The sequence below is a fragment of the Patagioenas fasciata genome, chromosome 25 (genome assembly GCF_037038585.1).
Source record: "Patagioenas fasciata isolate bPatFas1 chromosome 25, bPatFas1.hap1, whole genome shotgun sequence".
Taxonomy (NCBI): domain Eukaryota; kingdom Metazoa; phylum Chordata; class Aves; order Columbiformes; family Columbidae; genus Patagioenas; species Patagioenas fasciata.
Window position 1 is genome coordinate 4,377,212 of NC_092544.1, and position 13,996 is coordinate 4,391,207.

At 50.1% G+C, this 13,996-nt stretch overlaps 1 protein-coding gene across 1 annotated transcript in view; it reads left to right on the top strand.

Annotated features, from left to right (window-relative positions):
• The first annotated feature begins 9,513 nt into the window (after window positions 1-9,513).
• Window positions 9,514-13,996, top strand: part of CLIC4 (chloride intracellular channel 4) — a 29,290-nt gene continuing 24,807 nt past the window's right edge. The window contains exon 1 of the mRNA XM_065856923.2: window positions 9,514-9,693. Coding sequence (XP_065712995.1) covers window positions 9,622-9,693 — 72 coding nt within the window. The 5' untranslated portion in view covers window positions 9,514-9,621. The remainder of the gene's footprint in view (window positions 9,694-13,996) is intronic.

Here is a 13,996-nt window from a genome sequence, read left to right on the forward strand (position 1 = left end):
TCATTTCCCCTCCTTTGGAGTCTGTTAAGAGCTCTCTGCTCATTGACATCCATCCATAAAGAATGGTTTAAGTTGAAAAAAGGCAATTAAATGTGCTTTTCAAGAAAACAGAACTTCTTTAAGTTGTGTTTAGTTTAGTATTTTAGTTCCTTCCCGCTTGGCCATTCATTCATACACCAACATTGCATTTAAACCCCAGTTTAGTGGTTGCAAGCCTCTTGTTTTTTGTGAGCAATTCCACTGTTCTTCCTGCTCTAGCGCCTGTTGCAGAGATGATTTTTAGCCCAAATCGGCCCTGCCGGGTCGGTAACCCTTGGCATTTGTGTCTGCACCCTGCAGCATCACTGAATTCCATCATCCAAAACCAAATGTGTCCCATCTGTTCACCTCTCCATCTTCTTGCTTAACCTCTTCCCTCTGCTTCTCAATCCTTCTGTTTGTAGTTGTAACTGTAGGATGCCCCGTGCAGCAGAACCTCAGGTGCACGATCCTCTTTTATTCTGAATCTGCTAATGCTCCATGTTTGCTCGTTAAGCACGGCCGCCTTCCTGAAATAAGATACGTGAGTTTCAATAAAGGACTTACTGGAATAACTATATCTATCTACAGAAAAGAATAAATTCAAGTATAATTGGACTGTATAGCTCAGATGAAAACGAGCTCATAGGAGTGAGCGTAAGGATGCGGTGAGTCACTGGCAGGGCAATATCTGTAGTTTGTGACAAAGAAAGATGTGTTTGTTATGTCAACAGCTGGGACAATAGCAGGTGTGTGTGCAATAGTTTGGAGTTTATAGAAACTCGGTGTTGGATTATTAAATTTTTCCACTTGTGTGACTCTGGACATTTCCTGAGGGAGCTTCACCACCACAGTTTTACACTCAAATTAATTTGTGAATTGCCTTAATGTTCAGGACCAATGCTGGTTTGGAAAACGTCCAGTACACTGTGAGCTGGTGGAACCTGGATGAGGAATCACAGCACCGAGGCTGAGCTCTGGGCTCAGAACTGCGACTGCTGGCTTCTTCAAACACCAAACCTGGTTTGTTTGGGATGGGTTAGAAGGGGGTGGTCAGTAGGTCAGAGAGGTTCTCCTGCCCCTCTGCTCTGCCCTGGGGAGACCACACCTGGAATATTGTGTCCAGTTGTGGCCCCTCAGTTCCAGAAGGACAGGGAACTGCTGCAGAGAGTCCAGCGCAGCCACCAAGATGCTGAAGGGAGTGGAGCATCTCCCGTGTGAGGAAAGGCTGAGGGAGCTGGGGCTCTGGAGCTGGAGAAGAGGAGACTGAGGGGGGACTCATTCATGGGGATCAATATGGAAAGGGGGAGTGTCAGGAGGATGGAGCCAGGCTCTTCTGGGTGACAACCAGTGATTGGGGTGACGGGTTCAAACTGGAACACAGGAGGTTCCACTTAAATATGAGAAGAAACTTGTTCCCGGTGAGGGTGGCAGAGCCTGGCTCAGGCTGCCCAGGGATGCTGTGGAGTCTCCTTCTCTGCAGACATTCAAACCCGCCTGGACCCCTTCCTGTGGAACCTCAGCTGGGTGTTCCTGCTCCAGTACCATTGGCCTTCCTGGCCACAAGGGCCCAGTGCTGGCTCATGGTCACCCTGCTGTCCCCAGGACTCCCAGGTCCCTTTCCCCTACACTGCTCTCTAACAGGTCATCCCACAACTGATACTGGGACTTGGGGTAAACGCGTGTCCTTTGTGGGTTTCTGCTCCCATTGATGGGGTGATGCTGCATCCCAATCCTGATGAGTTTTCCAGGTGGTTCTTTGGGCAAAGTCCTTGTATAAGATTAATCACATTCATCACAAGAACAAAGCAAACGCCCATCATATAACCAACCTGCTCCGGACTGGTGGCGTAAATGCTGATCTGACTCAAGCAGTGACACGATGAATGTGGATTTTACTTCCTCCTTTCTGAGTCATGCTGGAAGGAGCCAGATTTTTTTTTTCAAAGGACTCGAGACAGAAAAGGAAACGTGGTCAGGACAAGAAGCCAAGACCTCTCAGTTCTACCCAGACTTAGAAATAACCTTTTGGACAAACTTATTTATATTGCAGCAGCACGTATAGCAGCAGCAGCAGCTCCTAAACACAGTGACAAATTCCCCCGCCTTCTCTAAACCTCGCAGCCTGAGGCAGCACAGCAGAGCCAAGGGAGTGATGTCCAAAGTCTCCATATGCCCAGAGCTGAGCTTAAACCTCTTGAGTCACGGTTTAAAACCTCAGCGGCTGCGGTTCTCGGTGAAGCCACTTTTGCCCTGCAGAGAACAAGAATCCTGCGGGGCAGAACCAGAGCAAAGCTGTCCCAAATCTTCGTTATCTGCAGCACACGCTCTGCCTGCCTAGGCTGAAATTCTGGTATTTCTGAGCACTGGGTATGTCACTTTGCAATGTTAATAATCACCTCTTTAGCCCAGTGGTTTTGCTGTTGAAGGTTCGCTATATTTTGCCATGGTTGCTGCTCTTTGGCCTCACCACAAAGTCACCTCTTCAGCTGCCAAGAGAGTTATCAGGAAATTATGTTAATTGCATGAGTGTTTTATCAATATGAATCTTCACTACACCACCAGGGAATGTGAAACCCGGTGTACAGAGGGGGAAACTGAGCTGTCTGGCTTTGCGCAATGAGCCCTGTGCCCATGGACATGGTCTCCTGTGGGTGATTTTCTCCCACAAAACACCCGAATTACTCCCTTTTCACCAACAACCTTCAGTTCTCTCAGTCCTGGACAGCACGGTGTTCGCTTTCCTCGTCTGGAAAGAAGAGTTGAAGCTGGAAGAAGAGTTGAAGCTGAAAGAAGAGTCAAAGCTGCAAGAACAGCTCCCCGTATCCTCCCGCATGAATAATAGAAGGATCCACTCGCATGCTTGTAAGAGATTAAAAATAGATAAATAAGAAAGAGCTCGATTTTGTTTTGCCAGTCACGCACTTAATGTAATTCTCCCTTCTGGTCCTCGGTGCACGCCGGCTCGCAGGGACGTTCACAAGCTGGAAGGGAGCCAAACCGTTTCTGTCTCATTAACAAAATATCATGGCAGAGGTAGTTTTTTCACATCGGTACTGAAATCCACTCGCTGAACTAAAACCCTGCTGGAGACACTGTCCATGTGTAACGGGAGCTTCCCCCTGGACAGGGGCAGCTGGGGGGTTGTTCAGATAAGTGACTGAAATGGTTTGCAGCTGCTTGTAGCACTTAGACGATGATTTTTAAAACCTGAACGGGGAATTACAAAAAGGCTCTACCCCCCAGGCAAATCCCCTCCATGGGCTCGGGCGCAGCGCTTCCCACCGGGGACGTTCGCATCTCCTGCAACACAAGCTGAGGTTGGTCCTCCCGGGGACGCTCAGAGCGGCACCAACAGAGGCCAAGGGAGAGAGAAACCAGAGGAAGATCTGGCCGGGCAGATAAGTGATGAAGTGATGCACGTGCCTTTGTGAGCATGAGCTGACCCTGCTCTCCGGGGCCATCCCCGGGCTGACATCGACAGCCAAAACTCCATTATTTCGGCGTAGCCACAACAATTTACTCAAGCTGCAGCCCTGCCCCTGGGTTTAACACAAAGCTTTTGCAGAGGAATTGAACAATTCGTCCCCCCCTCAGAGTCGCTTTCCCAAGAGAATCGTTTTCCGTGTTTTCTTTGAGTAGAACAGAAGGATTTGGAGCTTCCCACGCTGGGGTTGGAGCATCGTCCCCCCCGCCTCGTGGCCCAGCTGTAAGAGCAACCTGAGCCCTCGAGCATCTGCTGGACAATGTCCTTCTCCATTTCCCGGTAAGCACCTCCCACACCCCGGATTTATTACCTGAACGCACCAGTGAGCTCTGTCTCCATGGGGGTTGTGCCCGTGTCTGCAGACATTCAAACCCGCCTGGACCCCTTCCTGTGGAACCTCAGCTGGGTGTTCCTGCTCCATGGGGGGATTGCACTGGATGAGCTTTCCAGGGCCCTTCAACCCCTGACATTCTGGGATTCTGTGACTCTGCAGGATAACGTGATGGAACCACTCAGGGACCCACATCTGGTGCTCCCGACGAGTCCTCGTCCCACATGCAGCGCTGCCCCTGCTCCCGTGAGCCCTTTGCTGGGCTCCTGTCATCCCCTCATCCCTAGGCTGTATAAAAACCATCAAACAGTCACATTAGTGTCTTGTTGCCTGCCAGACCTTGAGGGGAAAATGCACCCAGTCCTGCAATAAACGGGGACAGATTATCAGATGCCTGCGCTGACAGCGTGGTTTGGGATCAAGGAAGCCTGGGGATAAAGAGGGTTTGGTGTTTGATTTTATTTTTAGTGGTGTTAGCTGCACCCCAGAGAGCAAGCGCCCCGGCTGGGTGTCATGAATTGGGCTGATCCTCCGCAGCTGCCGTTTGCCGCACGACGCACAGGCGGGACCACCCTCAGCTCCTTCACAGACCCATAAACCCCCAGCAAATGGCATTTCCCCCTTTGAGCTCCCTGACAGAAGCCAGTTGGTGGTGTTGAAACCCAGCTGGGAGCTGCTGGGATTTAATGGAAAGAGTTTGTCATCCCAGCTCCCGGTGACTTTTGTGCTTTGGGGATGACAGAATTCAGCAGAACCTGAGCGGGTGGCGTTTGATCGCTGTGCTGGGTTGTTTGGCTCATTTAACCTCTTACTCAACCAAAGCCAAGCAAACTCGGTCCACTTATTTTGCGAAGCAGGTTGCTTAGCGTGTTTTTGGTTGTGTTTTTTATTTCCTTTAAGCAAATCCCATTATCATCCCAGCTCTTTGAATCACCTGGGGACTAACCTTAAAAGAAAACACCCAATGACCTTTACTTATTTACTTCCAGACAACTTCTATACATAAGGGTGGGGAAATATAGATTTTTATCTAAGCAGGCACAGGTAACAGTGTCTTATTTTCTTCATATAACTTTAAAAACCAGAACTGCAACAAATCTGGGGTTTTTCTTGAAGGAACTCCCGCTGCAGGGATGTGTCCCAGGAGGTTTCCAGCTCCCTTTGTGCTTGGTTGAGCACTGAACTTCACCTCTTGGTCCTTTCCAGGTCTTTCTACAAAAGGGTGAAGATAAATGTATTTTTCTCGCTCACAGTAAAGGCAAATATCTGAGTTTTAAAAGCAGGGCAGCGAGGAACAAGAGGAGAGGGATGGCAACGGCCTGGCGCTGGGCGGGAGAGCCGGGCGCTCAATGGCTCGTGGTACGCGTGGTCCTGAGCGCCAACTTCCCCCGGGCGTCACCATGGAATGGTTTCGCTTTTCCCAGTGTCCCAGCGATGTGAAAAGCAGCGAGGTGACAACTCTGCCTGTGTCAGCATTCCCAGAAACCTGCCCCGGCGCAGGGGACGCGCAGACAAAGGCGCCTTTGTCCACCTCCCCTCTCCGTGAGACGCCGAGGCCAAACATTTCACCACGAAACGCGTTAATTACTGCTCAGCCCCTGGGGTAAGGACCATGTGCCAGTAAGCAGAAAAAATAACAAAACCAGCACGTTATTGCATGGAAAGTACATTGATTATTAAATGACTCCAAGGTGCAATTACTGCTGCGAAAAGTTCTTGATTAACATTTCCTAGAAACGTGGAGTCCCGTGACCTCTGTGCTTGGGGCGGCGTTAACTTGGACTGTGCAGAAGAGACGTGACCTAGAAATTGCGGGATGAAGCGAACTTCCCACGTAATGACCCGGGATGTGTCATCTGCTCCTTAATTCTCCCTCGGCCCACGGCACAGAGCTGGTTCTGCTCTCATCTTCACCAGCATCAGCTGTTAACTGGGTCCGGTTCTGTGCTGTGTGTTCTCCGCTGCTCACTTGGGCGCCTTGTGGGAGCAGCTCAGCTGAAACGCTGAGATCTGGCATCCTCCCCAGATGAAAATGAGCCATCGAGGGACAGCTGGTCGGGAGGTACCGCAAACTGCAAACAGTCTGACACCAGCAGAAGTTGGATCTTCCCCCCTCGCTCCCTGTAAATCTGGTTAACACCCTCCCACCCGCTCCAAAACCAAAACGGCTGGTGATGAAACACAAACGAGCGATATCGGCGGAACAAAAGGGCCCGTCCTGAGCGGCAGGGGGTGGATGGAGCCCAAAATCTCGCTCGGTGCCTGGGTGGGTGAAGGAAATGGGAGATGACGGGGTTGCTGTGCTGCGGGTCGCAGCTGGGACACGGCGCTGTGGTCACCGCTCCTCCCGCCGGGAAGGACATTACATCCCAGCCCAGGAACCCGAATTAGCCGTGGAATGGGAACGCTGGTATTTTTAAACCAGGGCGTGTCGGCTCTGCTTGTCTTTTAATAGGTGTCCGTGGGCACGTTCTTCTCGCAGCTTCATCCACCATTAATTTAAAGTGTTATAATGACCCCGACTCCCACCGCAGCCGACACCGGGTGGTCTGGCGAGCTGCGTTCCCCTGCCAAACCTTCCCCTTTCTTACTGAAACCATCTCATCGTGCTTAAAACCCAGGATGTTTGTGCGGCGTGTGGTCCTGCTGAGCCGCAACAGGAGCTGAAAACCTCCCCGTAGAAATAAAGAGGCGTTTTTGAAGCCTGGGGTTAACGCGGCGGCAAATTCCAGCGGCCGAACGTGCACAGCGAGGGCTTTGATATCTTTAACATCCGACGCCTCCGCTTTCGAAAGCGCTTGGAAAGTTTGAGATGGAAAATTGCCGCGGAAAGGCCAGGAGTGCTGGAGAAGTGAAACAATAATACGCTGTTTTACTGCTGCGCCAAATGGAAATGAACCTTCTCAATACAGCATAAAATAACATCGAGGGAGCGACCTACTGATCTAAGCACAGGTGGGGGCCGGAATTGCTTTGTTCCGACTCCCTGGTTCCGTGCAAATTTAGCTTTGAATAAATCACTTCACTTGCCTGACTCATTCCTCGTGCCTGTAAAAGATGGGTAATACCCATTTCCTACGGAGGGCTGGTTATTTATTTTGTAAAGCTTGGGTGAATTAATACTAAGTATTATTGTTAAAAACAAAAAACTGCAATCTTCTGGAATAACATAAGCAGCAATTACAGAGCTAGGAAAGAATTGAGAGCTTTCAACATTTCAAACCCTTCTGAGCATCCTTAGAGGGCTCATTTGAATGGGGAGGATGAGGGGTTTAGTAGGTGGCAGCTGGAGAGCAGGAAAATGGCATCTAAAAGTAAAATAGCTGAAAAGATATTAAGCAACAGACGAGGCTGGTGCAGCTGGGTGGGAATGAAATAAGCCATGAGCTGCTCTGCAAGACGACAGCGCGCAAACCCTTTTGTTAGGGAAGAAATCCAGTGGTGCCGAGGAAAACCAGCCCCGGCAGCTCCTTTGTGCGACTGGTATAACGTGAGAAAGTGCCGAGCGCCTCGCAGAGCTGGGATTCATTGCTCTACACCCACCTTGAGCTGCTCCTTTGTGCTAAACCTTTTCCAAAGCATCTTTGCTTTGGGGGGGCTGATGAAGTATTTTGGGTTTGATCAAAGCCTGTGATTTTTGAAACTTTCGGCAGAGGAGGATGATGAAGCACAGAGGGGAAGACACGGATCAATGTTTCCCCTCCCAGCCTCCTGCAACGACCTCCCAATAAAACCCCCTCGTCGCTGGTTCATTGAATCTCCTGGGGACATTTGGCCCAACTGGCGCGAATTTCTTGCTCTGCCCTGTGGAAAAAGTGAACGTAATGCCCCGAATTTGGTGCTTGTGGAAGGTTCCCATTTAAGGGAAAAGGTTTTTCCCTCCCATGGACACCACCCACGTTCTAACACAGTGCCCTCTGCGGTACAGGCTGCAATTAATTGGAGGGTGATTAGTGAGGGAGGCGCCTGCACTGCGCAGTCCCGGGTCGGTTTGGTTACGGTGACACACCGATTTCCATCCAGACTGTCCCACCCCATGAATCAGCGAGATTCCTTGGATTCTGTGTAAAATAAACAGCCACGAATCTTCCACCGACTCCCCAGGAGCTGCTGAGCCGGGAGGGCTGAGCAGGAGCTGTAGCAATGGGAATAAAAAGGACTTTGTCACATCGCTCGCCCAGCCCTGTCAGCACCGGGAGAGGGTCTGACAGCAGTTTTTCTTGCTCTGGATAAACAGTTCAAGGGCTTTCAAAGAAGAAATTTGCTTAAAGATATCCGGTTATGCAGAAGTGAGGGTAGCAAAATGCCTGGAGAGATACAAGGTTTTGTTATTACCAGTGAATGCTGTGTTGGTAACCATTTAATCCGGAGCCATTTCTGGTTGCACGGAGGCATTTGGGTGCAAATTACAGGGAGGTTGGTCCCAGCGCTGGGGCGCAAACAGCAGCAAAGCAGCAGAGCGGAGAGCGAGTCGTTGGGTGCCACCTCGGGGCGTCCCACCTTGGGAACGGCTCTGCCCAGACGCTCAGGGGCAGCGGAGCCCAGACTGTTCAACATAAAAGAGTCTGAGCTCCAGGAGAGAAAAGGAAGGACCAGGAGCAAGGGCGGGTGCTGCCGAGGGATGAAAGCCGCTCTGTTCAAGTCGCATGGGGAAAATGTGATCGCAGGCTGCACGCTGTCTTGTGCTATTTTGGTGAAAAGACGGGGAAAAGGGCAAATGGTTTAATTTCGTTCTGATGTTTCGCCCAATTTCCCTGCACATTTTTTTTCTGCCCAGCTCCGCAGTCCCTGACCTTAATAGTGAGGGAAAAACTAGGCTGGAAATGCTCCTCCCTGCCTCTCGAAATAGATTTTGGCCAAGAAAGACGCTGTTTCTGCTGCTCTGGTGCAGGCGTCCGCGGGCTGGCGGGTCCGTGAGAGGGAAACTTCCTAGTTTTGAAGCTTTTCCCCCCAAGCAAAGCAGCCTGAGGCCCGGGGGCTGAGGCGATGGGGGACATGATGACACCCGCCCATCTGGAATATTGTGTCCAGTGGTGGCCCCTCAGCTCCAGAAGGACAGGGAACTGCTGGAGAGAGTCCAGCGCAGCCACCAAGATGCTGGAGGGAGTGGAGCATCTCCCGTGTGAGGAAAGGCTGAGGGAGCTGGGGCTCTGGAGCTGGACAAGAGGAGACTGAGGGGGGACTCATTCCTGGGGATCAATATGGAAAGGGGCAGTGTCAGGAGGATGGAGCCAGGCTCTTCTGGGTGACAACCAGTGACAGGACAAGGGGCAATGGGTGCAAACTGGAACACAGGAGGTTCCACTTAAAGATGAGAAGAAACTTGTTGGGGGTGAGGGTGTCAGAGCCTGGCCCAGGCTGCCCAGGGAGGTTCTGGAGTCTCCTTCTCTGCAGACATTCAAACCCGCCTGGACCCCTTCCTGTGGAACCTCAGCTGGGTGTTCCTGCTCCATGGGGGGATTGCACTGGATGAGCTTTCCAGGGCCCTTCCAACCCCTGACATTGTCATTCTGTGATTCTGTGACACAGGAGACACCGCGCCCTGGGCCCCGCCATGGAAGCCGTCACCCCTCCGCGCCGGCCACGCCCCCTCAGCGGTGACCACGCCCCCTCACTGACCACACCCCATCCGCTCAGGCCCCGCCCCCCGCGCCGGCCGCCTGTGCCGCTGGGGCGGGGCCGGGCGCAGTCGCGCTCCGGGCGGGTGAGGGGAGCGGAGCGGAGCGGCGTCGCCGTCCCGGCTGGCAGTGGCGGGCGAGGCGAGGGGCTGGGCGGAGGCTGAAGCATGGCGCTGTCCGTGCCGGTGAACGGCCTGAAGGAGGGCGACAAGGAGCCCGTCATCGAGCTCTTCGTGAAGGTAAAGGCGGCGCGGGTCTGGAGGGGGGGAGGTCCCGTCCAGCCCCGTCTGGGCGCCGAGCGCGCGCGCCGACCGTTGGGCGCCCCCTCCCCCAACCGCCGCTTTCCCGCCCGCTCCAAGTTTCCCTCAGCGCGTCGCTCGGGGCCGCTCCTCCCGGGCGGACTGAGGGGGCCGCCGCCTCTGGCACCCCATTCCCCTCAGGGAGCCGCGTTCCGCCCTCCCCAGACTCCCCGGGGCCGAGGCGGGGCGGCGGCAGCGCGGGGCTCGCTCCCCTCAGGGCGGCTCCGGGCCCGGCTGGAGCCGACGCCCCGTCGCGGTGCGGGGCTGCCGCGCACAAAGAGCCCCGGGGCGGGGAGCGGAGGGTGTGTGCCCGGTGCGGGGACCTGGGGCTGAGTCAGTGTGTGTGCAGATGGAACGAGCGATTAGGCGGACCGCAAATAAGTCACTTGGGGAAAGTGCCTGTGTGCGTTTGCTGGAAAATTCTTTCCCCGAGAGCAAATGTTGCAGCTGGCGCGTAGCAGGACCGTGGGCATCGGAAGCAGAGAGGGGTGCCTTGCTCTGCGAACCGCAAGGCATTCAGCTCTCCGCATTGTGTGTCCCGGCGTGTGTATGATGGTAAAAAACAAGTTACTTTTCACGCAATCCCCTGCCTAAGAAGTCTAGTTTTGGGTAGAAATGAAACATGTAAACGCAGCACCAGTTTTATTTCTAAACTAGAAGGATGAGCATGAGTTGTGCTGCCCTTATCTGGCAAAAATACCGTATGGTATCCCCACATGTTTTGCATTCATATATTGCAGTATGATGCAATATTTTGCATCCTCTGGGGCTCTAGGGATGCAGCATCTTCCTTTCACTTCATATCAAAGGTGCAGAGAGTAAACGGTGTTAATCTATCCTGTGCTTAAACTCACTTGGAAGAAAACCTCTCTAGAAATGAAGTACTTTGGTTTTTCAGATGAGGTTTCTTTTTGTTGCAGTGAGAAAATAATGGAAAGCCTTCATCTGAGAGCTTGACATTGCTTAGTATAAAAGCCACGATGACAAACGTGAAAATTGCCAGCAGACTGGGTAGAGCTTTGCAAATGAGTTGTTATGTATAGATTTATTAAATGATGCTTTTAAAACAATGAATTTGCCTTGTTTTGGACGTTTTAGTAGTCTCGGGAGGCAGTAACGAGGCCCGGGGAAAGCATCGCAGACCTGATTTTAGTTGGAGGTTAGAGCTTCACTAGTAGAGCAATTAAGTTACAGATTACTTTGAAGTATTTATAGCAATACTTATCTAATATAACACGCCAGCTCATCTTCATCTGTCCTAAAGTTCATTGGCCATCGTTTTCTTCTTTTTAAACAAATTAGAACAGTGATTGATGGCAGAAGGATTTGGTGGCAGGGGGAATAAACTTTGTGGGTCTGTTTAAAGGGGATATTTCATGGTAAAGTACATGAAAGGGAAAAAGCAGGGAATTTTTCTGCCCCTCTCGATTGAAACTTCTTCGTTTGCATGGATTGAAGAAGGTGATGTTCAGGATTATCAGTGAGCACTATCTGCCTCTAGGAAGCCTTTTCGCGGTGTTGTGAATGAGTGCTGCAGGCTGTGTGCTGCCTGCCTTCGGGATAGTTCAGGTTAAAGAAGTTATTCTTGTCTGCCTTGGTGATCCTCAGGTAGAGGTTATTTCCCTGTAAAATCCTGCAGAGGAAAAACACCCCCCGCCCCAGCAGACAGACCAAAATAGTTGTTTCATCTGGGTGTTGCTGCCTGTGCCACACTTCACTGCAGCTGTTGAGTATTACTGGAACAGTGTTTTTGTAAAGCTAATAGAAGTCCCGCTTGCTGCCTGTCCCATCAAGACGGTCACTTCATCAAATGCAAACAATATTTACGGTTATTCAATAAAGCTAATCGTGTCTGTCTAGGAGAGCACTAGACTTTGATTTAGTCATTTTTTTCCCCTCTAAAAGGGAAGCTCAGTTTCTGCTTTTCTCTGTTGCACAGTTTTCACCTGGTTGCTTTTAGAAAAAATCTGAATTACTGAATGGATGTTAGAGTATTTTGCAATGTAGTCATTTTTCAGCAGTATATGGGGTCTTGGTTCTTCCTGTGCACTGTTAGCGAAGCTCTTAAGATAGAGGTAGTGGAAAGACTTCTTGGCCAAAAAAGAAACCCCTGCCAAATGCCTGCGGCTGAAGGGCGGTAACTGTATGACCTGCATACAAAGGATTGTAGCAGCCAGACTAAGATGAAACAAAGGTACGGATTAAAGCTTGAGAAACAAACCTGTGAAGCAGGAGAGACTGTTTGGCTTCATTCCCAAAATGTTGGGGTTGCATCTTATTAAATTGTGATCAGTAACAAAATAGGATGGGCACGGCACAGGGAGGAGCGTGCGCTTGGTTGGGTTTCAGTTGTGAGTAACTTGATGGGGTTGTTTGTCACCAGCAAATTGCTGTGATTTATTCATGAAGACAGTGTATCAATCTGCTGTTTTCTTCGTCTGTGATAATTTAAATGCAGCATTAGGATTTTGAGGTAAGAAAATGTGTTACAGTGCTGAAGCTTTGGTCAATATTGTGTTTCTTGGTCTCATAATGAGCAACTTGAGCAGTTTTTTCATTACAGTGCTGGTGGGCTGCCTGTGGGCTCTTTTAAACTAAGTGTAAATGTTTTTTCAATGCTTTCCTCTGAGAGCTGATGAGGGGAAACTAGTGATGGATCTGATTTCATTTAGTTTCCTCATATTTTGGCATGTTTTATTAATGAGGGAGGCCCACTATCCATTGTCTACCAAGAATATTTTTATATGCCCTAGTGGCATTTTAGAGTAGTGAAGGCTGCATTGTAATCAACGTGCATGCAGAAACTCGAGCAGATCTGAATACAGCTCTTACAGGCCGCTTGTAACAGCTACCATTTAGTTGTTGTGTGTGGATTTTTATTGTAAATAAGAAGTGTAGTGGACTGACTTGATCAAATAGAACCACTCATCTGTGGAAACCACAGGACGGAGCTTACAAAGCTACCGGTGCGGTTTCTTTAGGACAATGTACGAAGGAGCTGGGGATGGAGCTGCCCAGAGCTCAGCCCTCGGTGGTGGAGAAGGCAGCCGGTGATCGCATTCTTCTGGTAATAGCAAGGTGAAGACACACACGATCAACACGTTTGGTGTTAAAGCAAAAAAACAACAAGAAACTCAACAAACAAGAAATTCATAGTTGTCTATCTGCTGGCGTGAGGTGGGTAATAGCACATATAGGTAACCATTAAGGAAGGTGCTCTCTTCTTCAACTCTGTAACGTGTGTGTACTTGCAAATTAATTAGACCTTGGGTTTCTGGCAGCTTTCAAGTAAGATGTCATTGCGAAATTTGGCACCTGTTTTGAAAATCAGATAGCGTCTGCTATCTGTTTACCTGTGAATTGTACGTCAGGAGAAGAAATTTAATAAATAGCCCACTCTAAAACACTCCCAGTGCTTGTAACAGAAGCTTGTCTACATTTTTGTGTATCTGAGTTAAACAGAAATTTGGCAGGTGAAGTGTTTGTGTTGGGGATCTAGGTCTGTTTTGTTCAGTCGAATGTCGGAGCCCATGGCAGGAAAGGGATGTGTGTGTCTGCCTCTCTAGCAGCAGACTTGATATTGGCCTAGGGCTGGGTGAGAGGAGCAGTGTGGTTTGTGTGAATTAAACGCATCCAGGTCTGCCTTTGTCTTACGGTTCCTCTTTGCCTGTGCGTATCCTTACGTAAGCTCCGATGTGTCATTCTGGAGTCATATAGCTAATGTATATTGGTTTATAACAAGCCATCCCACAATCTTGTTTGTCTTTGATACAGGGAAATACCAGGACTAGAGACGTGCAACGCCGTTTCTCAGGGATAGTCTTGTCAGGGGCAGGCTTGTCACTTGATAATCTTATTAGATAAGTCTCCTCCTGACGTACCAGATCATCCTTTGGAGGTTTTGATGTCATAACCTCAGTACCCCAGAACTTTTTCAGTCTGTCTTTGGTATGTGTTTGGTGTAGATAGCAAAGTTTCATGGGTGTCTTGTTTCTTGAGAGCAAATACCAGAGTATCGTAAAGGATCCCTTTATAAACTGAGGCGTGACCATCTCTGTATAGCCTGTGCTTAGTTGTTATAAATCAGGCCTTTTCCTTCTTTGGCCAGCAAACTATATTCCTTTAAATTCTGCTTGGGAAAGTCCTCATAGCCAGAAAAGTCCTTGTCTGTTTGATTTGAATCTAGTTGCTAATGCAGAAACTGGTACAATATAGTTTAAAAGTACAAAGGTGGTCTCAAGTG